This window comes from Rhinopithecus roxellana, chromosome 2 (genome assembly GCF_007565055.1).
Source record: "Rhinopithecus roxellana isolate Shanxi Qingling chromosome 2, ASM756505v1, whole genome shotgun sequence".
NCBI classification, from domain to species: Eukaryota; Metazoa; Chordata; class Mammalia; order Primates; family Cercopithecidae; genus Rhinopithecus; species Rhinopithecus roxellana.
The window spans coordinates 181,977,895-182,004,980 of record NC_044550.1 but is presented as its reverse complement, the minus strand read 5'-3'; the positions used below and the strand labels follow the sequence as shown (position 1 = coordinate 182,004,980).

The 27,086-nt window shown below is 35.7% G+C and overlaps 1 protein-coding gene across 1 annotated transcript in view; it reads right to left on the bottom strand.

Annotated features, from left to right (window-relative positions):
- Positions 1–27,086, bottom strand: part of TMPRSS11F (transmembrane serine protease 11F) — a 74,971-nt gene that overhangs the window by 24,135 nt on the left and 23,750 nt on the right. The window contains exons 2-3 of the mRNA XM_010365550.2: positions 19,915–20,066; positions 12,349–12,467 (exon numbers count right to left, since the gene is read on the bottom strand). Coding sequence (XP_010363852.2) covers positions 12,349–12,467; positions 19,915–20,066 — 271 coding nt within the window. The remainder of the gene's footprint in view (positions 1–12,348; positions 12,468–19,914; positions 20,067–27,086) is intronic.

The window sequence follows — 27,086 nt, the reverse complement described above, 5'->3', positions numbered from 1 at the left end:
TAGGTAGCTCTGTTGGGGTAGCTATGGTCTCTCTGCACCTTATTAAACTTGCTCAAACTTGTGCCTGCTCTGCAACTCTATTCTAGTTTATTCTCAAAATGTACGCTAAATAGAAGAGGTTTGAAAGACATGCTCAATCCAGACCAGAGTCCTATTATCCCGTTTAGCAGCAAACATCAGAGATACTCCCATGGGAAAACAAAAAAGGTTTTCCCATAACCAATGGCAGTCAAGATAGCACCAGTCTTCCATTTTCCTGTGCCTCTCACGACTCTACCAAAGGTACCTGCAAGTGCATCAAGTAGATGAAGAGGAGCAAAAACAGGCATCATTTGGCTCATAAAGGGAAATAATATCTTTGTCAATGGTAAATATATAGGCAACTGCACTCTTCAAAACTACAAGTAAAAACACTTGCTGCAAGTGTACACACACTGGCACACAGAAGAACAGTAAAGTGGGAGCACCAAGCCTGCTCATGATTCCTTGTTGCCACAGCATTGCCCACTTGTACACTGGCTGCCATGCCAAAACCAGAGGGCAACCATCTTGACTACAAAGGCCAGTTCACAGATGATGCCCTGAGCTTCCAACTCTGTCACATTAATCAGTCCTGCAAGAAGCGTTCCAATCTCAAGCTTGTCACTCAGTCTACACCATGAGCATAATTGGATAGCCGGCTGGATGTAGGAGCCCCACTCCTGGGAAAAGTCCCTAGTCGAACCTCCCCAAGTATTGATAATTTTTTTTTTTTTTTTTCCTCATGTAGAGGAAAAGAAGTGCAGACAGGAAGAACCAGGAAGTGGTGTTGGCCCAAGGAGATTCTAACCCTCTAATGTCCACAGTCTACAAGCAAGAGTACATTAAGGCCCACACAGACTGCATTCCCTGTGATTCCAGTGATAACTTAAGGCAAGATCATGCCCTGACTTTTGTAAATATCTCCTCTGCAGCCAGAACAGAAATGCTGCTAGAAGAGCAAGAATGAAAATCATCACATAAATTTGGGCCATCCTGGTGATGTCAGGATCCCCTTAAGAGCAGGAAGATGCTGTCAGTATTGAGAAAGATGGCCCAGCAAGGAAAACAGCACAGCATCAAGATAAGGATTCCTCTTTGAAGTATGCTCCCCACACATTTCAGGTTCTTGCCTACAAAGGATTGAGACATTAGCTTGTCACAAGGGGAGGCTAATCCAGTTTTAACTGAAATCCCAGTATCATTCACAAGTGTAACACTACCCAGCTTGACTGCCCAGATGTCCACAGAATACGAGACAGATGATGCAAATAAGAAAGACCATCAACTGTGCAAGGAACACCAGGCTTTGAGCAAGCACTGCCAGCTCCTGCAGCCTAGCACCTTAGGTAGTGGGTGGTTTGCAGGCAGGCTCCACACCATCCTAGATGTTAGCCAGGGCTCAATGTCATTGAGGGGAGAGGGTTCTGTGGCAGCCAGGATGAGCGCATTGGGAAATAGAAGATGGAAGCAGAGACAGGAGGCTGGGCTGCCCTGCCCTGTCCTGGCCACTAACAAACCCAATGGAGGCACAGCCCTCCCGGGAAGTGGTGGATGGCCCCCTGGCCTCTGGCCGCCCCCATCCCACCCTTACTCCCACCCGCTTACCTCTTTTGTACCCCCCCTCCCCTGAGCCTAGTCCAGCTGGAGAGGGGCCAAAACCTCTTATCTACTGATTTAATTTCTCTTTCCTAATCACAGTAGGCTGGTTCACACCTCTGTGACTGTGCACATTCATTTTCCTCTTCCTACAACTTTTTTTTTTTTTTTCCCCTGGCAAATTTCTTCAATTACAACTTTACCTTACTTGAGAAACTCCAATGACAATTAAGTTAACTCTAACAAGCCCTCCTCAAAGTTGAACACTCCTTTATTTGGGCCACCTTGTCATCTTGAATATGATTTTATTATATTAATAACAATTATCACACTGGTTTACAGTAGTGTCTCTCTCACTCTAGACTGTGAACTGTGTAAGGCAGGGAGTGTGATTTATGTTTGTATATCCAATGCTTCACACATTGTCTGGCCCATGGTGAACACACAAGCCATGTTTGATAAATAAATGAGTGCATGAATAAATGAATTAATGAATTAAGAATCAACAAGATGGTAAAGGGAAGAAGATGGTAACACATTGTTTTATCTGCAAATCGTGTTGCCAAGTGAAAGTAGAAATCTGTGGTCATCTGCAGAAAGGTGGGACCCAGGAGACCCCAGTGGTGACCTCACATGTTTGGGTCATTCCTCAGGTTTGGATCAGTTCTGAGTCATGACACTTATGATTTCACTAAGTTTCTCTGAGTTCATTTTGTTTTCATCATTCAGGAAACAGGGAGAAAAGATGACTTTTATGTCTCTAGCACTTCTGATAAACGTCCTCTGAAATTCTGAACTTTGTACCTATGACACTTTGGGGAAGGATTAGGAGTCTTATTATATTAGAGTATAAGAAAATATCAAGATTCAATTCAAACTAAAATGTGATATTAACAAACCATGGTCCCCCAACACATCAACCTCTATTTTAAAAATGGCATATGCTGGTATAGTACAATACTGGTGTGAACTTTACTAAAAGCTTACAAGTATTAATTCCATACTACATGGCAGGCATTGGAGTGATTATTTTGTTTAAAATTCAAACCATCTTAGGAGGAAAAGTATCATTCTCAACAGCTCCATTTGATAGATGAAGAAACTGAGACTCAGGATATATAATCTTGACTGAGGTGACAGAGGAAATGGTGGCTCTGTAATATGAACCCAGGGAAGCCATCTTTAGATCTTGTGTTAAGCGCATTAAGTGACTTTGGCAACCTTGAATTAATTACATATTTGAAGACAGATGTTAAAGTTGGTGGGAGACAGGCAGGTAGAAAGGTCATGGTGAAAGAAACCCTTAAAGAAGACCTCAAAGTCATCTTTTATTCCCTGAATATAAATCTCCTAAGAGATAATCTCTTCAGAGGTTGTTTCCTGCTTCTAAGTTTAACAGGGGTAGGGGAACTATTCCTCCTCGGATACCTAATCATTGTTATAACTAGTTTCTGGAAAGTTTAACTCGTATTTACATTGTTCTGTTGGGAACTCAGTACTATGATGCTTGTAATATGATCCAAACTACAAAAACTAATTGTATCCTGTCCCTTTTTATAGTGCAAACCTAAGAATAGATCATTTTACTAGAGATGATTCTGTTTGAAACAAGATAGTGTGCTCGTGGTAAAATGGGGGAAAAAAACTTCACCTTAAAATCAGATACCAATTGTAGTCTTTGGTTTGAACTCCAGTATTCAAAAACAAAATAACATATTTGAAATGATACCTATGGCTCTGACTAATTAGCTTCATACCCATCCAGCTACTGTTTTTGACAAGTTTGAGCTTGCATCTTTCCTTTGGTTGTGAACTAAATGCAGATTAAGTCCTCAAGGAAGATCAGCAGTTACTGCATGCCAGGTAGGGAATCCCTTTTGAGGTCCACCCATGAAAATACTCAGGCAGTTTATGCAAATTTCCTGCTACTGTCAAGGGAATATGTGTCAGCAGAGCGCAAAAACACCAACAAAACTGATTCTTTTCCTCTTTCCTCTCCAGGAAAGCTTCCTGCTGACTCAAAGGGATTTTTCTTCTTCTGAACTCCTATTATGGGAATGGATGAAATCACTTACAGAGCCACAGAAGGAAATGAAGCAAAGCCAGGATCATGAGTTGGATTATCTGGAGGCCTAGGTCAATGGGGAGTTATTGCTTGCAGTCACTTATCAAGCAAATAAACTTTTTCTTCTTTCTTATGAAATTTATTTAAGAAGCTGAAATTACTTAAATGATAATGAATTGCGAGAAAAGAATCGTAGCAGATATTTGTTCTCTATTCAAATTGCACTGAGTGGGGAGGTGTACCCAAACCCCAGCTTCGAGAATTGACTGATAACAGTTCACACCTGCACTTCTGCAGAGGATTGTCCTTGTCTGACCTGAGCACCTTGTTTAGTAATGTCTGGTAGGCTATGCTCCACCTTCCCTGGGCAGCTCTACTGGTGTAAGACAAACAACCCAACCCTCTAATTTCTGGGAAGAATCACCTCCGTGATTAATCTAGGCTTCAGATCTCCCAGAGAAATCATGCTGAGGCTACATTTTTGAAACTACATCTTTATCTAGCTTCTTCCTTTGCCCTTTCCTGCTGTCCTCACTTCCTTATGAATTTTTTCTGAAAGATCTTGATTAATAAGTTATTTAATTAAAATTTAAATAAATTTTATTTAAATAAAATCAAAATAAATTAGTTATAAAATAAATTATTAATGATTTATTAATAAATTAATAAATATTTTATTGATAATAAATTAATGGATTAATAAATTAATCAAGATCACCAGTCATAAGTTCTGTGTTTTGGAATATAACCTATGCAAAAATAAATTAATCAGTACTAGATAATGCTCTGCTGTGCATCTATTTCAGTGTCTCTATTCTTTGGAAGTTCTGTCATCACACATCCCCAATTTTAGATAAAGATTTTAGCTTACAGCCAGGAAAAGATTCAATAAACTTAAATGAAAAAGTGTTTTTAAAGGTAATATTTTTTGTCTCTAAAGAAGTTTTTGTATTGTAAATGTTAATCTCTTAAAATAGAAGGAACGAAGAATGAAAAAAGAAATCTCTTTAAGATGTCCTTTTAAGAGATCCTCAAGCTAGTTGTTGTAGTTTTAGAATATAAGGAGCCCAATAAAGATGGTTTCAGTGAGAAGCTATTATTAAGAAATGAAATCAGAAAGTGATGGAGTCAACATCTGTAGCCTTTTGATACTGAAAATTCTGCATAGTGGATGGGAGTCATGGGAATTTTCCAGTCTTTATTTTGGAAATCATTTACCTATCCAACTATAATATACTGTAATTATAATACTATAATTTTATTTATAGTCTTATCTTTTTGGATTGTCCTGAACATTCAGTTCCAAAGTGAAGTCAATGTGTCATAGAGCATATGGAAAAATTCCAGAACTCATGTTTATCTTTGTTTTTATCTACACAAACAGTTTTTTACAGCATTGGCTTTGAGGTGTGGAATCCTAGCGTAAGTACAATAATTACTGGATGCTCCCAAGGGGAAAATGGAAACCAGTCTGTTAGAATGATTCCTTGTCCTAGGATATGTACTTGATAAATCATTCCTGCATGCCATTTAGTTAAGTAGTGATACTTCACATGTTAATTTTAAGTAATCAATATTAATTTAATCACACTAGCAATTCTCAACGTGTAAACAATTAGTATCTTGTTTTAATTACCAGACTAGTCATTTTTTTTAACTTTGGCAAAAAAACGATGGAGTACTGTCAAAATATAAATTCAGTTTTTAAACAAAACAGTTCTATGCAAACTCTACATAGGCATGGCTTTCATATGGCTTTTGGGCATAGAAAGATGATAGAGACAATCTTCAACATTTTTGCTGAAGAACTATGATTTAAAGTATAAATTTATCATTAAAGTGGATATGTTTCACTCACTTCCTCTCTTTGCCACCAGTGAAAAATAACTGAGAACTTGTTGGGGGAGTGGCAAGATGGCTGTCCAGATACAGCCAGAAAGGAACCTTCCCACTGAGAGAGACCAAAATATTGAGTAAGCCAACATATATCAAACAGATTTCTGAGAGAGAAAACACTCAGAGTTGATAGAGAGGCAATGCAGACACAGAGGCTGAAGAGGAGGAAGCTGGCAACTCTACGTGGTCTTGCTGGATGTTAGGACTAGCTCCTGGCCCTGAATAGCTCCTAGAGAAGGGGTGAATGAAGTGACTGCAGGGCAATTCACTCTTGCTGGGGATCTCTAGGATCATACCTACAAGAGATCCCACAACCTCCATAGATACTTGAATTGGCAGGAGGATGTGCCTTGAGAGTAGGCAGAGAGCTCCTGCCTACATGGAGCTCAGAAGGTTTTGCATGAGGGGCAGCTGCAGCAAAACAGCCATAGGAATCCATCCTCCAAGGCTCTCTCCCTTCCTCCAAATAGCTCTGACGTCTGCTGACTGCAGGGCCAGGAGAGAGCAGGGCTGCATTTCTCATGAGACTAAGGTATGTCTCTTCTGCACGGGCTGCTGTCTGCCGGCCCCTCCCAAGGATGCTACCTGGTTGCTCCCACAAGAACACGCACACAGCAGAGCCTCCACTGCCCAGTACGAGTGCTTTACTGGTTTGCGAACATATCCGCTCCCCCAGCAGAGACAGTCTCCAACCCCAAGAGGCCAGAAGACAAAGCTGCAGGCTCAATCTCAACCCCGTCGGGTTAGAGCACATAGTTCAGGAGTGCCAAGCTAAGATCTGTGGCTGGTGCTTGAGCAGGGGAAGAGCCCCCACTCTCAGAACACTGAGAAGACTGAGACATGGATTCATGGGCTGGTGCAGAAGCTGGTGTGCCTCCCTCTACTGGGATAATCCAGAAAGAGTGTGCCCTGTCTGACATTCACTGCCTCTGACCAAAGAAGCACCATAGCCCCGGACACCTAACAGCCCAGTGATCTGGATACAGAAGGCTTGGGACAAAACCAGCTGGTTGGGCCAAATACTCAGGCAGTAAAGAGAAGGTGACTTGGTTGAGGGACAACAAGCTGGGCAGGCCCCACAGCTGTCTGCTGGGCAAAAAAACTGTGAGCCACAAGCACTACATAAGCTGCATACCCATGACAACACCACCCTGCCCAGAGATCCCTCACCCTTGACCAGTAGGCCAAGGCATCAACAGACCACCTTCAGATATACCGCCCAACCTGCTTTGACTCCACCAAGCAGAGAGGACCAGTGAGCTTCCACAACATCGCAGGTCTCTTGGCAACCTAATCTTTGCCTTGGACTGTCACTACTGCAGGCAGAAACACAGCCTGCCAGGGCACCTCTTGAGGCTAAGGAAATGAGGGCATGGTGCCAGTGACTAAAGGGAGCCCCCTAGGGCACAGGGATGGACCTGGTATGAGCATCATCTCTCTTCAGTCCCACAACCACAGAGCACTGTTGCAAACATGCTGAAATACACAAGAGCAGGGCAGCCAAGAGCCTATCTGCCAGCCATTACTCTTAAGCACCATCTACTGGATCACAGTCTGAATTATAACACCAACAAAATTCTCCCAGAACACATGCCTATGAAACCCATGCAAGAATCTAGCCACAAATAAAGACCCAGTACAGAACTCTGACCCTCTGAAAGCACGAAGAAATGAAGACGACAGAGTATACTCAATTTATACAATAGCCAAAATCTCAAGGGAAATAAAGAATGAAAAAAAACAAAGCCCCATTCAAATGACAGCAAATTCAAAAAGATAAAGGAACATGAGACCTCTCATATGAAAAAGAATAGGTGCAAGAACTCTGGCAATTCAAAAAGTCAGACTGTCTCCTTGCCTGCAAACAATCACTTTACCTCCCCTACAATGTTTCTGAACCAGATTGAAATGACTAAAACTACAGATATAGAATTTAGAATCTGGATAGCAAGGATACTCATTGAGATTCAGGAGAAAGTTGAAATCCAATCCCACAAGCCCAGTAATATGATCCAAGAGGTGAAAGATGACATACCCACTTGCCAAGAAAGGACCAAACTAAATTCCTAGAATTAAAAAATTTACTACAGGAATTTTATAATACAGTTGGAAGCATTAACAACAGAATAGATGAAGCTAAGGAAAGACTCTCAGAGCTTGAAGACCAGTTCTTTAACTCAACTTAGGCAAAAGTAAAGAAAAAAGAATTTTTAAAAAAGAACAAAACCTCTAAGAAATATGAGATTATGTAAAGAGACTAAAGCTATGACCCACTGTCATTCGAGATAGACAAGAAGAGAGAAGAACAACTTAGAAAACATATTTAAGCATAGGATCCACAAAAACTTCCCCAATCTCACTAGAGAAGTTGACATGCAAATTCAAGAAATTCAAAGAACCCCTACAAGAGGCAATATAAGACAACTATCCTCAAGGCATACAGTCATCAGATTCACCAAGATCACTGCAAAAGAAAAAAAAAATGTAAAAGTAGCTACAGACACAGGTCAGGTCACTTACAAATGGAACCTCATCAGGCCATCTCAGCAGAAACTTTATAAGCCAGAAGAGACTGGGGACCCATTTTCAGCATGCTTAAAGAAAAGAAATTCTAACCAAGAACTTCATTCCCCGCCAAACTAAGCTTCATAAGTAAAGGAGAAATAAAATCATTTTCAGATAAACAAAAGCTAAGGGATTTCGTTGCCACTACTAGTCTTACAAGAGGTCCTTAAGAGTATGTTAAATGTCAAAATGAAGGAACAATACCAGCTACCACAGAAACATATATAAGTACATAGCCCACAGACACCATAAAGCCACTATACAATCATCTACAAAACAATCAGCTAACAACATGACAGGAACAAAATATCACATATCAATAGTAACTTAAATGTCAATGGTCTCAATGTCCCACTTAAAAGGCATAGAGTGGCAAGGTGGATAAAAATACAAGATTCTACAATCTGTTGACTTCAAAAGAACCATCTCACATGTAGTGACACCCATAGGCTCAAAGTAAAGGGATGGAGAAAGATCTGTCATGCAAACAGAAAACGAAAAGGAGCAAGAATGGTAAAGAAGGAAAAAGAAGGCCATTACATAATGATAAAAGGATCAATTCAACAAGAAGACTCAGCCATCCAAAATAAATATGCACCCAACATTGGAGCACTCAGATTCATAAAACAAGTTCTTCTAGACCTATGAAGACTTGGACAGCTACACAATTAGGGTGGGAAACATCAACAGTCCCACTTATAGCATTATACAGATCATTGAGGCAGAACACTAACAAAAAAATTGTGGACATAAACTTGATACTTGACCAACTTGACCTAACAAACATCTACAGAATAATACACCTAACAACCACAGAATACATACTCGTCTTCTCTGCATGTGGAATATACTACAAGATAAATCAAATATTTGCCCATAAAGCAAGCCTCAATAAATTAAAAAAAACCACAACAAGCACACTCTCATACCACAGTGCAATAAGAATAGAAATCATTACCAAGAAGGTATCTCAAAACCACACAACTACATGGAAATTAAACAACTTGCTCCTGAATTACCTTTGGGTAAACAACAAATTTAAGGCAAAAATCAAACATTTCTTTGAAATTAGGGACAGTAAAGGCACAAGACATGAACATCTTTAGGATGCAGCTAAAGCAGTGTTAAGAGGAATGACTATAGCACTAAACACCTACATCAATAAGTTAGAAAGATCTAAATGCACATAGAGAAACTAGAAAAACAACAACAAACCAACACTGAAGCTAGCAAAATAAAAGACAATTAAAATCAGAGCAGAATGAAACTTAATTGAGACACAAAAGTCTGTTAAAAAAAAAAGTCAAAAAAAAATCAACAACACCAAATTTTTGGTTTATTGAAAGAATAAACAAGACTGATAGCTATCTAAATTAGAAAAAAAGAGAGACAATCCGTATAAGTACAATCAGAAATGACAAAGTTGACATTACAACCAAACCCACAGAAATACAAAAGATAGTCTATTATGAACACTTATCCATGTAAATTAGAAAACCTAGAGGAAATAGATAAATTATTGGTAACATATAACCTCCCTGACTGAACCAAGTAGAAATTGAAAACCTGAGCAGACCAATAACGAGTTCTGAAACTAAATCAGTAATAAAAAACCTACAAACCAACAAAATCCCTGGACCAGATGAATTCACAGCCAAATTCTACCAGACATACACAGAATAATGGGTACCAGCCCTACTAAAACTATTCCCAAAAAATCAGGAAGAAAGGAGTCCTCCCTAACTCATTCTACAAAGCTAGCATCATCCTGATACCAAAATTTGCCAAGACACATGAAAAAAGAAAATATCAGGTCAATACTCCTTATAATCATAGATGCAAAAATCCTCAACCAAATACCAGCAAACCAAATCTAGCTACACAAAAAGTTAATTTTTCACAATCAAGTAGCCTTTATTCCTGGGATGCAAGTGGCTCAACATACTCAAATCAATAATGTGATTCGCCATATGAACAGAATTAAAAACAGAATGATCATCCCAATAGATGCAGAAAAAGCTTTTGATAAAATCCAACATCCTTTCATGATAAAAACCCTCAACAAACTAGGCATTGAAGGAACATATGTTAAAATAATAAGATCCATCTATGACAAACCCACAGCCAACATCACACTGAATGGGCAAAAGCTGGAACCATTCCCCTTGAGAACTGGAACACAACAAGGATGCCCACCCTCTCCACTTCTATTCAACATAGTACTAGAAGTCCTACGCAGAGTAATGAGGCAAGAGAAAAAAGTAAAAGGCATCCAAATAGAAAAAGAAGTAGTTAAACAATCTCTCTTCACAAATGATATGATTCTATGTATAGAAAACAAAGACTTCACAAATAAAGCTCCCAGAATTGATAAACTTCATTAAAGTTTCAGGATACAAAAAATCAACATAAAACAATTACTAGCATTGGAAAACACCAATAATGTTCAAGCTGACAGCAAAATCAAGATGCAATCCCATCTACAATAGCCACAAAAAGAATAAAATACCTCGTAATATGTCTAATTAAAGAGGTATATGATCTCTACAAGGAGAAATACAAAACACTGCTGAAAGAAAACAGAGACAAAACAAATGTCTCATAGACATGATCATAGATTGGAAGAATCAATCCCATTAAAATGACCATACTGCCAAAAGCAATTTAGAGATTTAACACTATTTCTATCAAAGTACCAAGATCACTTTTTACAGAATTAGAAAAAAAAAGATTCTGAAACTTATAGAGAACCAAAAAGGGCCCAAATCACCAAAGTAATCATAAGCAAAAAGAAAAAAGGCAGAGGCATCACATTGAATGCACTTTTAGGGAAATGACTTTCAATTTAAAGTTGTGCATCCAAACTTTCAACTGAGTGAAATATAGAATACAGGATTTTTTTCAGCATAAAATAATTCATAAATTTTACATCCCATGAACTTTTTCTTCGAAAAGGTACTTGAGGACATGTCTTACTATATCAATGAAAACATGGGATGCAAGAAGTAATGGATCTCACAAAACAGTGCAGTCCTGTCCTGGTTAGGTTTACCTTTGTGAAGTGGACCTACAGCACAACTAGTTGAAATTGAGGAGGAAACACAAAGTTTTAGAAAAGAAGATTTAAAGAAATACCAAGACCTTGGAAATGTCTGATAATACAGTAAAATGGTAGAGGGGTTACACACACATGAAAGAGAGAGAAAATATATTCATACTTAATTCTGGGAACATTATTTGAATGGCATAAGAACTGTGGTAATAATTGTAAAAAACAAAAATGCTATTTAAAAAGCTATGGAAAGGGAAATGCTCTTATTGCTTTTCAACATTTAGAATCAACTTATGTAAATAACAGGATAAACTGTAAATATTTTCTCACATGATGAGTAATACAGAGAGAGGATAGTATAGTGAGGGAAGAATGGGAATGCCAAAGTTCTCATCTTTTATTAAAGGAGATTAGTGTCTAAAGCTAATAATCATAAAGAATCATATTAACATAGTGCTCTTCCTATTTGGCCATTAATTCTTGGTTCTAGAATAACTCTTATAAGTTTAAAAGACTACAATCCAAGCTAATATACTGAATTTTGCTAAACAAATCTATGGTCTCCATAACCATGCTTTTCATGGGACAAAAAATGGAAGACTATTCTCTTTGACTTTCTGCTATGACAGTTAAGGAGATGGCTCACCCAATATACTTAAAAAATTAGAAATAACTTGATAAATACATAAGCTATAATAAAACAAAATATGTCAGTCATAACCAGATTTAAGATTAATATCAAAAATTATATAATTAAAAAATATTATATAATTTTTAAGTGCTTTCAAAATAAACAAATTGGTAAGCTGATTGTGGCAACTCTATATTCTTATGTTAAAAAAGAATAAAGAAAACAAATCGAAAAATATAAAATCAAGAGTTAAAAACAGGGAAACATTTGCTTCAACCAACAATTTCTCAGGAGTTAATTAGTTGCCTACTCTAATCTACTATATACATTTGATGGTGCACACAGTATACTGAATATTTTACACATATTAAGTAATTTAATCTTTACAACTACATGACTTACATACTATATTATCTCCATTTTACAAAAGAAGAAATTGGGACTAAGTTCCTATATAACACCCACATTCAAAGTGATGCAAAAGACACATTAATAAACATTTAAAATTTCTACTGAGCTTACCATCCTTTCAATCTGATGACTCCTTTCTATAAACTCTCTTGAAGATCTCATGCCATAATTTTCTTTGTATTTGATATTTGTGACTTTAAAAGAGGCAAGGTAATAGAAAGACTTATCATCTAAAAGATAAAACAAGTAAAAGTCTCATGGTTAAAGGTAGTAAGTTGTTTTGTCCCCTATGGCTTGCCCACATCTGATAGATAGGCTACTATAATATATATTATTTCTACTTAGTGCAAAAATTCTTGCAGACACTTCTCAAGTATTTTGTAATTTCACAACTACCGCTGGTTAAAATGAAAAATTCTGATCCCAAAGTACTCATACAGAACACTCCATTTATAGATATTTATGCATATCAAAATATTCATAAAATTGGACATGCAACATACAGTGGAAAGATAATAGCGAAAGCAATTGCTGAAAGTCATGTAAATGTCCTCAGTTCCCTCAAGGAATTGCTAACAGGTATATCAGACATAAGCTGTATTATGAAGATACACTGAACAAGCTGTCAAACTTTTTTATGCTGTTGCTAAGCTTACTTAAGTAGAAGTCCATATTTATTGTTTTCACCTTCTTTTTTTCCCATTCACTCCCTAATTCTCTGCAATCTGTTCCTACCACATCACTAAAGCTGTCTTTGTCAAGGACAACCATTGTAATGCCTTTCATGGTTTTGTTTGTTTGTTTTACTCCTTCATTTCCTTGTAGCCTTCATCATGTTCCCTGAAAACCTATCTTTGGTTTTATGAAGCCATCTTCTAGTTTTCTTCCTTCCTCCCTGGCCACACATCTCAGTTATCTTGGTGAGCTCTTTATTTCCACCCTTCTCGTTGGCATTCAAAGATTCTATCTTTGACCTGGTCATATTAAGTACTTTTTGGTAATCTTAACTGGGATGGCCTTACCCACCAGCTAATTATTGATAACTCAAATTCTTTATCTTCAGACCAAATCTTTGTCATGAGTTTCAGTTTGCTATCAACTGACTTTAGGAGACTGTTTACTGCACATTAAATAGGCACTTCTAATATATTTCCAAAGTGAAATAATCATTTACTTCCTTGTTTACTTAAACCTCCTCTACTTCCTATATTTTATATCTTTGTGAACAGCTCTAACATCCATATGGTTACCCAAGGCTTGGTTTCATCCTGATTTCCAATATCCAATTAATTTTTCAGTCTTTAAATCCTGTAGCTATAACCCATTTAATCTCTAATCTCTCTCTCTCTCTCTCTTTTTTTTTTCTTTTTGGAGATGGAGTCTCACTCTGTTGCCCAGGCTGGAGTGCAGTGGCACAATTCCAGCTCACTGCAACCTCCACCTCCTAGGTTCAAGTGATTCTCTTGCCTCAGTTTCCTGAGTAGCTGGGATTACAGGGGCATGCCACCACGCCCAGCTAATTTTTGTATTTTTAGTAGAGAACAATTTCACCATGTTGGCCAGGCTGGTCTCGAACTCCTGACCTCAAGTGATCCACCAGCCTCAGCCTTCCAAAGTGCTGGGAATACAGGTGTGAGCCACCACACCCGGCCAAATCTCCAATTTCTTACTGCATTTTAAACGTTCATTTTAAAACATTTTTTAAATGTTTAAAACATTTAAATATTCATTTAAAGTTTTTTAAATGTCAAAAACAAACATTCATTTAAAAACATTTTTTAGATCATAAATGCTATATCAGAAAATCTGGAATGACCAGAAAATTATATACAAGAGAATAAAAATCTGTAACTGTAATATCTAGAAGTAATTGATGTTATAATTTTGGCTTTTATTTATTCTGTTAAAATAATTGTTTTACTTGACTGAGATAGCTTATCACCACAATTTTGTATCTTTTTTGTTCCACTTACAAAATTTATTCTAAGCATTATCTTCTTTAAAAAAGTACATTTTATTCATTCAAAATGAGATGTCAAGAAATATGAATCAGGGTGACATTTTACCACAACAGTTTACAATCTATTTTGCTGACAATTTTTACTTCTTTATTTTTACTGATGGATGAGTGGATGAATTAATCAATATTTACCAAGTTCCTAACATACACTAAACTCTGTCTAATCAGCTCTCACATATATTATCTTATTAAATTTAATGAACTCAAGCTACCTCTCAAGGCACTTCTTGAAAAGATTTCACAATTAAAGTTTTATTACAAAAAAAAAGATTAAAATGAAGATTGATCTCAGAGTGACAGAGCTATTTTACTCATTATCATACACATATCCCTCTATTGTCTTTAAGAATTTCCCTGTTAGGCAAAAGCATATTCTGGAATCACGTAGAAGTAAAAGTGATTTTAATATATACTTTAAGTGCTTTTAAAAGTGCTAAAAATATGTTATATGTGAAGCATAACTATATTAGTCACTACACTATAGCTTTTATGTTAATGTTGAACTTTTGTATCAATAAATAATAATACCTTTCCTTTACTGAATTGTCATTATAGTGCAGAGAACATGATATTTGCCATTTATTGAATATTATATGCTCAGCTCATTTCACCAGTGAAGAAATTCAACATTAAATAAGTTTTTATAAAAGATCAATTAGGAAGCCACTGTAGAAATCCAATTTAATAATGGCAAATATTTGTGAGAAATTACTATATACCATGCACTGTGTGACAACACAAATCTAGTTTAATCATCACAATTTTCTGAATTAAAAATAATAGTAAACTGCTTTACATAAGAGTACTGAAGCTTAGTGAAGTAGAAAAAAAGTTTGCTAAAGATCACCTAACTAATTTATGGTGAACCTGAGATTAAAACCAAGGTGTGCTTGGCTCTTGGGATTTCATGGGAGAATAACATTTTATGGGAAAACAAAATCCCTACATTCCTGGAAGTGGATCCAGTTCTACAGAACAGGAAGACAAGTGATGCTATCTCAATGCAAATTTTACTCTTTAGGTTTTCAAGAAACCAAACTTAAAAAACAGCTTTAGATAATTGGGTTTCTGGATTTTGTTAAAACATAATTCTAAATACTAAAATCTTTAAAATATTTCATGCACCTCTATAAAGCATATTTGTTTTTACCCCATAACAAGTGGTATAATAATTGATTCTAAAAAATCCTGAAAAAATGTATCTGGGACATGAAAATGCTTGTTGAAAATATAATTTACTATATAATTCCAGTAACTAAATAACAAAATAACAACAAACACAGAAAATCCTGAGACAACTGGCAAATTCAGTGTTTGAATTTTTTTAGTTAGTGTCATATTTCATGTGAATGGTAGTGAATGTTATTCATTAATCTCAAAAGAGCTTTACACAGTTATGAAGGCAGTATTATATATATACATCTTTATAATACATAAAAATATGTGTATATAATATGTGTAACACATAATATGTATTATATATAAGATTTGTGTATATACATGTGTGTGTATAATTTTTTCACTGGCAAAGGATATTTCTAATACATACAACTGACAATGAATATATACATCCAGAGAGAGCTATTTGAAATCAATAAAAAAAAAACAGATGATTCAATACAAAATGGGAAAACGACTTAAAAAGGCACTTCACAATAGCAAAAAATCCAAATGACCGACTGAGACAGAGACAGATCCTCAACATCATTGTAGAACAGACAAATGCAAATTAAGATTACGATGATAATGCTATAACCTACACCAAATTAGCAAATATAAAAAGCTATGGCAACAGTAAATGTTGGTGAGGATATGGAGCAATGGGAACTGAGATGCAGTGCTGTTAGAAAACAGTTTGGTATTATCCATGATGATAAAAAGCACGTGCCCTGGCCAGGAGCGGTGGCTCACTCTTGTAATCCCAGCAATTTGGGAGGCCAAGGCGGGCAGATCACGAGGTCAGGAGTTTGAGACCAGCCTCACGAACATGGTGAAACCCTGTCTGTACTAAAAACACAAAAATTATCTGGGCATAGTGGAGGGTGCCTGTAATCCCAGCTACTCAGGAGACTGAGGCAGAAGAATTGTTTGAACCTGGGAGGCAGAGGTTGCGGTAAGCCTAGACTGCACCACTGCAGGACAGCCTGGGTGACAGAGCACAATTCCATTTCAAAAAAAAAAAAAAGCATATATCCAATGACCCAGTGATTCTGTATCTGCATAGTTCCTAGACAAACTCTTGGATGTGTAACAAGATCTATGTATAAAAAGATTTACAGCAATATTGCTTTAATGACTAAAACCTGGAACAACCCAAATGTCTAAGTATTTGAATGACAAGTAAATTATGGAATATTTAAGATAATGAATATCAGTCAGTAATTAAAAAGGAAAACAGACTAAAGCTACCTTCAACAAGGCAGATGATGCTTGCAACAATGTTGAGGAGATGCAAGTCTCAAAAAAAATGTACAATGCTGTTATATTCATTTAATATTCAAATAGGATTTGATTTTAAGACATTTTCTTTCCCTGAGGAAATAACCAATAAGAATCCAAATGGAAATCCTGAGGATAATAAGCACACATTAATCTAAAAGTCTTTTCATCATGTCAAGTAATAAATAGAGACATGAATTCTATCAAGCATTTAATAGTGAATTAATAACACAGTAATTGTTTTTTAAAATGATACTCAAGTAGCATTGAAAAATTTTATGGAGTTGTAAATATAAAACCTGAGAAGGAAAAGGTAGTTCCTGATATCCATGAGCTGAGTTTTAGTATTTCCTTTGAACATCAACATCAGACAAAGCCATTCTGTGACCATAATCAATGAAGACCAAAAAAAAAAAAAAAAAAAAAAAAAAAAAAAAAAAAATTCCATATTATGTCTGAACTCAGACAAAGACAAGAACACTATCTAAAACAATAAAACAAAACAAAAATGGAACATCTCCCTATTTTAGCCAATAGGAGTGACTACTGTTTCTCTACCAAATTACAGCTTTAGCCTCACTTCACTGTTAACCTTCTAAATAGGAGTTAGTAAGATACTCAATCATAGCATTATTTCAGGTTTCTGACAGCAATCAGATAAAATCCAGTTCAGAGAAAAGATCCAGTTCCTTCAACCCTCCCCCTGAATCACCTAAGATAAGCCAAAATCTTATAGTGCATTTGTTTAAACAATCTTTTACTATGCAGTCTGTGGTTCTCCATGGCATACGTTCTTTTTCCCCTGTATATATCTGAAGATGTATTCCTATGATCTCTGGCTGAAGGGCACTGATAAATCAACCATATTTAAAAGTCACTGATTTTATTAATTCTTATTTTAAAATTGCCCATTTTTAAAAACAGTGGATAATTGGTCAGAATTATAATACGGTGAAAGCCGATCATTCGTAATTACTGAGATCTTTAGAATAAAAATAACTCCATCAAATACACTTCCATCCTGGTGATGTGACTTTTACCACTATGTCTGCTAAAATCCTTATTTCTATTGTGATTATTTCACAATTATTGATAATTTTTACTCCACTGTCTTTCAGATCTATTAATGTAGAATCTATAAAAGTAGTATTTTAGAAATAATTTGTCTTCTGTTGTTACCCTGGTTACTAGAATGTAATTTCCTTCACTGAATTCCTTCTGTTATAAAAATAGGTATGGTCCTTTTAAAAACCGCATCATCTTATGTACTTCTATTTTATCCCATTCTACTTGTTTAACTTTTGTCATGGTCTACCTTCTCCCCTCTTTTCCTAAATGTGCATCTGCAGTCAGGCAACTTTTCAATTATCTGCAGTCAGGAAAGTCTTGGAGATAGAACACTCAAATCCTTGGGTGTTAGCCTCTGTATTAGTTGTCTACTGCTGCTATAACAAATTACTGTAGGTTTGGTGACTTAAAACAACACAAAATTATACTCTTACAGTTCTGGAGGTCATGTATCATATGTGAGTTTTACAAAGCTAAAATCAAAAAGTTGGCAGAGCTGGTTCCTTCTAGAGGCTGTAAGGGGAGAATTTAATTTTTGCCTTTTTCTAGAGTCTACCCTCATTCCTTTGCTGATGGTCCCATTTTACATCATCCCATCCTCCTCTTGCTTTTGTCATTCTTCCTCCTTTGACCTTCTTTCCGCCCTTTTATTAGGACCCTTGCAGTTATATTTAGGACCTATCCAAAATAACCAGGATAATGTCCCATCTCAAAATTATTAGTTTAATGACATCTGGAAAGGCCTTTTTGCTACATAAGGTAAAATTCACAGATTCTAACAATTAGGACATGGACATCTTTGCATGGGAATGGGGCATTATTCAGCCTATGACAACCTCTAAGATTTTTTAATGGCTAAATGCTTTTTTTGTCATTATTTTTACTATCCCTTCATTTTTTTCTCTTTTAAGCATTGGGAGTGAAAGGCATTTTAAAAACAAAACTATTTCATTACCTCTTAACCCAAAGAAAATACTAACAAAAGATAAAACTGTATAGGGTAACTTGGCTTATGCTTTCATTTTATGAGAGTCTGAGGAATGGATATTATCAATCCCCCAATAATGAGGGTAGGAAGGTAAACTGGGCATGTTGGACAATATTTCATTTCTTCTTCGGATCATTCAAATGTGGTTTTATTGCCATGACTGATATGAGTGCCTAAAATTTTAAGTCTCAATCACCCGTGATTAAAAATGCAGAAATTGGCAGGGCATGGTAGCCGATTTCTGCATTTTTTGCATTACAAAAATACAAAAAATACAATTTTTTGCATTACAGCCAAAGTGCTGCCTGTAATCCCAGCACTTTCAGAGGCCAAGTCAAGCAGATCTCCTGAGGTTGCAAGTTCAAGACCAGCCTGGCCAACATGGTGAAACTCCAACTCTACTAAAAATACAAAAATTAACCGAGTGTAGTGGCAGGCACCTATAATCCCAGCTACTCAGGAGGCTGAGGTATGAGAATATCTTGAACCTGGGAGGTGGAGGTTGCAATGAGCCAGGATCATGGGACTGTACTCCAGCCTGGGTGATAACGCAAGAATCTGTCTCAAAAAAAAAAAAAAAAAAAAAATAGAGAGGAAAATACAGAATCCAAAGAGGAAGGTAAATGAATCTTAGTTGATTGTCATTTGGCTCAACTATGATACTGACTCTCCATTTTTGCATATATAATTAGGAATTAATTCTGAGATTTTCCTTCTTCCCAGTCATAAAAAGGTTTTTTTTTTTTTTCAAAAATAATGCTTGATCTTCAGCCCTTTAAAAGTATTTTTCAGATAACTCTTCTTATATCCTGAGCTTTTCTTGAGGCGACTCATTAATATACTGATTCTGAGAAGAGTATACTAAACTCTCAGCATATTATGTAATTTATCTTTATGCTAAAGATGATCTTTTAATTCTTCTTTCTCTTTTTTATGTGTTTCTTTTAGATATGGCTATCAATGCAATGCTTATTACAAAGTTAACTGGGTGGAAATATGTAACACAGAGCTCAATACAGAGGCAAACTATAATTTAACATCAGTAAAAGACTGGTAATTAAAATGTTAATATCATGCAAATGTCACTTTTTATACAATAGAAAATTTCAAGATACGAAGTCATGGAGTACTTAGGCAATGGAACTATGACCTGGATACTTACCCTCAACAACAAAATGAGTAACAATACCAATTGCAATTCCTATGATTGCTACAATTGCCAATGTGAAAAGAGCTAGACGTACTGAGTCCCAAAATTGCTGTTTTCTTTGATATTCAAGTTGTGAGAATTCAGCTTCTGAGAATTCAACAGGTCTGTGATAATAGAAAGAAAATAGAGACAATAAAAATTCATTATAGTTCAACTTTATGTTTACTTACTATGTTCCTCTACAAAAATAGTTTATACTGCTAAATAACAGTGAGCAACTTAGACCCTGAAAAGAACAGTAGGTTTTAATTTGTATATCCCCCTAAAACCCTAATCACAGAATGAGTTTTAGATGAAGTTCTGCTGATGTTGACATTCAAGTGAGCATATCTTCCCACTGTGTTTTATCGGCTTATTGGCAATTTAAAACTTTGGTAGTGAAACACAAAGACTGGCTTTTAGATTTTAATATAACTACTTTTTAAGTAACCTTAACAATTTCTTAATGGCACATTGTAAAAGTAGCAACATTACTTTTGAAGACCTGATTGTGGCTCTTTTCATTTACTAGCACCTCCCAATGAAATCAAAAACGGTGAATTGCACTTAGTAAGATTCCACCACCCATGAGCATCCTTCACTTACATTTGATTCACATGACCCTACTGGTGCATTACTTCCATTACTCAAAAATATCTTACACCATTTATCTTTTTCCAACTTGAAAGTTGCTGTTTATTTACTTTACTGTCTGAATTCTTAAATAAGATTCAATATTGTGATATCTTTCAAGTGAAATTTTTCTGTAAATGTCTTTATGCTTTTAACTTTACTTAATCAATATTTATTGTGAATTTATTTTGTTAAATGAGATCATGAAAAAGTCCTTAGAATAGTACCTACCACATTAAAATTATGTTTCAGAAACTGTTCTAGATCCCTAAATGTATACAGATTTTAAGACAAACTATTTGTCTTTGGGATGCCCACACTTTAAAAGGGGAGACAGACATGGAAACAAGTAGTTATTATATAGTGTGAACTGTGCCAAAATAGATTTGTACCAGAAGAGAGAACACTAAACTTTTTAAAGGGTTGTGTCAGGAGATTTTATTAAGAAAGTGACATGATTACAATTTTGAGGAATTAAACCTCACCAGTTCCAAAAAAAAGGACAGAGAAAATACCACTGTGGGTGGTGCGGGGGGGAAGGTAGAAATGTGAAACAGCATTCATTACTAATAGGGGATAAAAATATAAATAAAACATGACTTTTGTCCTCTAAGAATTTATTGTCTCAATATATGTTCAAGATTGCAAGTCTTTCACAAGACTGCAATTCTGGGAAGAGGATATGGTAGAGCTGGTGGGCTGGGAGTCTCATAACCCAAAGTAAACACCTGGAAATTTACTTTGAAGGAGGTGGAAAGCCAATAAAAAATTTTAATTAGATTGAAGAGTTCTGAAGATTTAGAAAAGTCACACAGATGTGAATGAGGATGGGGATTAGGGCAAGAATGCAGACAGGCAGACCAGTTTAGAGGTCATATTGAAGGTCCAGGAAGGAGATTGTGAGGACCTGAACTGACGCTATGGAACGGGGTGGAGAGGAAGAGATGGATTTAGCTGTAGTTGTTGAACTTCATCTGTGAGGCAAGAAAAGGATTAATGGCCCACTTGTTTGGATGTCCAGGTAAATGACTGTGACTCCAGGCAAGATGAGGAATATTAAAGGAGAATAGTGTTTCCAATAAAGACATCAATATAGTTAACAAAGAGCAATTTGCTGTCCTTAGACTTGGGTCTGGGTCTGAATCAAATGAAAAGTATCTGTTTTACGGTCTTTCTCTTTGACTCACTTTATTTTAGTTGTATCACTAATATCTGTTTATATGATTCTAATAAAGCAAATGTTAAGGTTAGAATTATATAACCTAGAGAAAAAATGAAAAAGTTACTGTGTACTCATGTGAAATACCATTCTTCTAACCCATAATCGAAGCCTGCACTTCCAAAATCTATGGCAATAGATATTTTGAGTATGTAGCTTGTGAATATTATAGCTGCTGTAATTATTTTATTATTCCCATTCCTTTTCCCCCCTTAGTTTTGTGGGTTTCACTACTGTACTCTGTTCCCTTCAAGAAGCATGAAATAACAAGAATCAAGTTTAATAAAATGTAAGGGGTTGATAGCCAAATATCACATCATGGTAACACTGCATCATTGTAAAGGGACTTTTTAAAAAATCATAGCTCACATTTGATTTTAAAATAAGTTTCTTCTGCCTAGTGATTAGCTATTTTCAGTCTGATTGTAACTGGAATGTTGCCTTCTGTCTAATGTGGAAGTTGAAATAAGTTTTACCAAATGCCATTTATGTGTTTTGAAGTGTAGCTGGCAGGTACAGTACGCAGACACCAGCCAAGTGCAAAGGAAGTGATGTTTACCCTAATTGCAGAAAATAAGGTCATAATAAAATAACAAAGCGTTCAGAAAATTGTTAAGAAATGTGTTAGGTTAGGCTGTTGTGAAAAGCTTGTAATAAGCATAATAAATAAAACAAAATATATTCAGGGCATTCTTAATTATGCAAGAAACTTTGAGCTTTTGACTATAGTTTAGATATATTTGTTAGATGTATAAATGGTTTAAGCTTTGAAAAAGATTATTTAGATGACATTTAAATTCCCTAATGCCTTTAGAATTCCTGTATGTTTCTCCTGATTTGTACATCACAATTTTTTGTTCATTTAAACCTGAATGAGTTGGATGCTAAATGGAACATTTCAACAGCATTTTTTTTAGAAAAATAAATTTTATTGTGTATATTTAAAGTATATAACATGATGTTAAGGGATACATATAGATAGTAAAAAGGTTATTATAGTGAAACAAATTCACTTATCCTTTATCTCACCTAGTAACAGTTTTTTGTTTGTTTTGAGGGCAACAACAACTAAAATCTACTCATTTAGCATGAATCCTACATAGAATACAATTTTATTACCTATAGTCCTCATGTTGTACATTAGATCTCCAGGCTTTCCATCCTACATATCTGCTACTTTGTATCCTCTGGCTGACATCTCCCCATTTAATTGCCCCTGTAACCACCATTATGTTTGCATCTCTGTATTTTGTATTTTTAAAAAATATTACACATCTGAGAGAAAATGCAATATTTTTCTCTCTGTTTCTGGCTTATGTCACTTAGCTAATATCCTCCAGGCTCATCCATGCATGGCAAATGGCAGGATCTTGTTTTTTTCTGGGCTCAGGAAAATTCCATTGTATGTATTTACCACAGCTTCCTTATCCATCCATCTGTCAATGGGCACTTAGGTTGTTTCCGTATCTCAGCTATTGTGAATAATGCAGCAATGGACGTGGGAGTGCAGATATCTTCACCAGATGAAGATTTCATTTCCTTTGGGTATAAGCCCAGAAGAGAGATTGCTGCGTCGTATGGTAGCTATATTTGTAATTTTTTAGAAATCTCCATACTGTTTTTTATAATGTCTATACCAATCCACATTCTCAGCAACATTGTCCTAGGTTCCCTTTTCTCCATACCGTGGTCAACATTTGTTACCTTTTGACTTTTTGGTAATGGCCACCCTAAGGAGTGTGAGGTGGGATCTCATGTTAGTTTTAATTTACATTTTTTGGTGATTAATGATGTCGAGAACCTTTTCATATACTGTTGACCATTTTTGTGTCTTCTTTAGAGAAATGTCTATTCAGGTCTTCTGCACATTTTTAAATCAGTTTATTTTTTCCCCACTCTTGGGTTGTATGAGTTGTTTATAAGTCGTAGATATTAACCCTTTATCAGATATACGGTTGCAAATCCTTTTTCCAGTCTGTGAGCTGCCTTTTCATTTTATCAATTGTTTCCTTCCCTGTGTAGAAGCTTTTTAAGTTTAATGCTGTTCTGTTTATTTTTGCTTTTGTGGGTTGAGCTTTTGGTGTAATACCCAAAAAAATCATTGCCAAGGCCAATGCCCAGGAGCTTTTACCCTATGTTCTCTTCTGAAAGTTTTGTGGTTCCTGGTCTTCTATTTAGGTCTTTTATCCAATTTTGGGTTGACTTTTTTTGTAAGGTGTAAGATAAAGTTTTAATTGCATTCTTTTGCATGTGGAAATCTTGTTTAATTTACCATACCAGTACCATTTATTGGTACAGGTACCACTTATTCAGAGACTATCCTTTCCTTATTGTTCCCTTGTCAAAAATTAGTTGACCACGGTCAGGCACAGTGACTCATGCCTACAATCCCAACAGTTTGAAAGGCCAAGGTGGGTGGATCACTTGAGTCCAGGAGATTCAGGCCAGCCTGGGCAACATGGCAAAACTCTCTCTACAAAAAAAAATATTTAAAAAAATAGTCAGGTGTGGTGGCACACGCCTGTAGTCCCAGCTACTCAAGAGGCTGAGGTGGGAGGATAACCTGAGCCCTGGGAGGTCAAAGGAGCAGTGAGCTGTGATCATGCCACTGCACTTCAGCTTGGGTGACAGAATGAGACCGTGTTTCAAAATAAAAACATTAGTTGATCATATGTGTTTGAATCCATTTCTAAGCTCTCTACTATGTTTCACCGGCCTAAGTGTTTGTCTTTATGCCAGCACCACACTGTTTTGATTAACATAGCTTTGTAATACAATTTTGAATCAGAAAGTGCGATGTCTCAAACTTTTTCTTTCTCAGAATTATTTTGGCTAGTCAAGGTCTTTTATGGCTCCATACAAACTTTGGGAGATTTTGTTTCTATTTCTATGAAGAATACCATTGAGATTTTGATAGGGATTGTGTTAGATCTATGTATTTCTTTGACTGGTATGGACGTTTTAACAATAGTAATTCTTCTGATTCAGAACATAGGATATCTTTCCATTTATTGGTATTGTCTTTATTTCTTTCATATTTTATAGTTTTGGCATACAGATCTTTCACTTCCTTGGTTAAATTTGTCCTAGGTATATTACTTTTTAAATTTTTGATACTATTGGAAATATAATTGCTTTCTTCATTTATTTTTCAATTAGGTTGTTATTGTGTATTGAAATAATACTGATTTGTATGTTGATTTTGTATCTTGCAACTTTATAAAATTCACTTATTAGTTCTAATAGTGTTTTGTGGCATCTTTGGGATTTATACATTTAAGATCATGTCAAAATAATTTTACTTCTTCCTTTCTGATTCAGATACCATTTATTTCTTTTCCTTATCTGACTGCTCTTACCAGTAGTTCCAGTACTATGGTGAACAGAAGTGGCAAGAGTGGGAATTCTTGCTTTTTACAGATGTTGGTGGAAATACATTCAGTTTTTCCCCACTGATTACAATATTGGTTGTAGGTTTTTCATAAATGGCATTTATTGGGTTGAAGAATTTCCCTTCTGATGTGGTTTGGCTGTGTCCCCATCCAAATCTCATCTTGAATTGTAGTTGTCATTATCCCTACATGTCATGGGAGGGACCTGGTGGGAGGTAACTGAATCATGGGGGTGGTTACCCTGTGCTGTTCTCATGAAAGTGAGTGAGTTCTTACAAGATCTAATGGTTTTATAAGGGGCTTTTCCCTGCCTTCACGCTGCACTTCTCCTTGCCATTGCCATGCGAAGAAGGACGAGTTTGCTTCAGCTTCCGCCATGATTGTAAGCTTGTTTCCTGAGGGCTCCCCAGCCCTGCAGAACTGTGAGTCAATTACACCTCTTTCCTTTATAAATTACTCAGTCTCAGGTATTTCTTCATAGCAGTGTGAGAATGGACTAATACTCCTTCTATTCCGAAACTGTTGAGAATTTTCATCAAGAAATAATGTTGAACTTTGTCAGAGATATTTTATATTAAGATAATCATGAGGCTTTTATCTATCATTCTACCAATGTGATGCATCACATTGATTGATGTATGTATGTTAAACCAGTCTTGCATGCCAAAGTTAAATCCCACTCGATCATGATGTATAATATTTTTGATGTGTTGCTGTATTCAATATATTTTATTGAGCGTTTTTGCATCAATGTTTATCTAAGAAAGTTGCCTGTAGCTTTTTTTGTTTTTCTTGTGATGTCTTTGTCTTCTTAGGTATCAAGGTGATGCTGGCCTTGTAAAATGTGTTGGAAATCATTCCCTCTAGGTTTTTTTTTTTTTTTTTTTTTTTTTTTTTTTTTTGCAAGAGTTTAGGAAGTACTGGTATCAATTCTTTAAATATTTGGCAGAATTCAGCTGTGAAGCCATCTGGTCCTGGGCTTTTCTTTGTTGGAAAGTGACAACCTTTATCATACTTTGTATTGCTTCTATCATAAAAGATAAAATTATGTTTGTTCTTTAGTTCTTTTGAAGGTGGAAATGTTTGTTTTGCTGTATTTTCTTTCTTCATGTTAAAGTAAAATGGGAATAAAAACGAGAAATACATAACTCAAACCTAATCTTCCATGTAAGTAAATTTTTTAAAAGTTAAGCAGAAATGTCTGCATATCCTCTAAACTAGTGATGGGTTTTTATGATTGACATAAATACAAGTTGACTGGGTTTAATTCTGGCTTTGCTACTATCAGCAAGCTAGTTAAATTCTGTACTTCCATCTCCTCATCTGTAAAATGAAGAATCAAAGTCTTTCATGGCTTTGTCAGAATCCAAAATAATACAAATAAAAAATACCAGTAAATAATTGGTGGATAGTCCTGTTTCTTTCAATCCCTAAAGCAAAGGGCCTTGTTTTGTTCTGTTTTTGGTCTTTTCTTTAAATATAATTCTTCAGATGACCTGACAGTTTATAGTTAATAACATTTCTGTATTTTCTCCAGAGTAATCTCTATAATTACTGTTAAAGTTACTCATTAATATTTTTTTCTTTAAAATTTATAAAAATAAATGTTTCTGAATTTCTTGCAAACTGAACAAAATGATGTCTAGAAGCATAAACATAAAGAATATAAACCTGTCAATATTTACTGCCAAAATTTTCTATTTTAACTGCTTTAAGATATTAACCACTCAGCAGAATTAAATAAAATCTTGATCTACAGACTGAAGGTAACAAACACAGAATATTTAAAATAAAACTGATACATCTGTTAAAAAAAAACTTGTGGGATAATGCTTTATCCATTAATAATTCAATGTGGACATCAAATAAAATGACATTGTTGTGACGTCACATTAATGTTG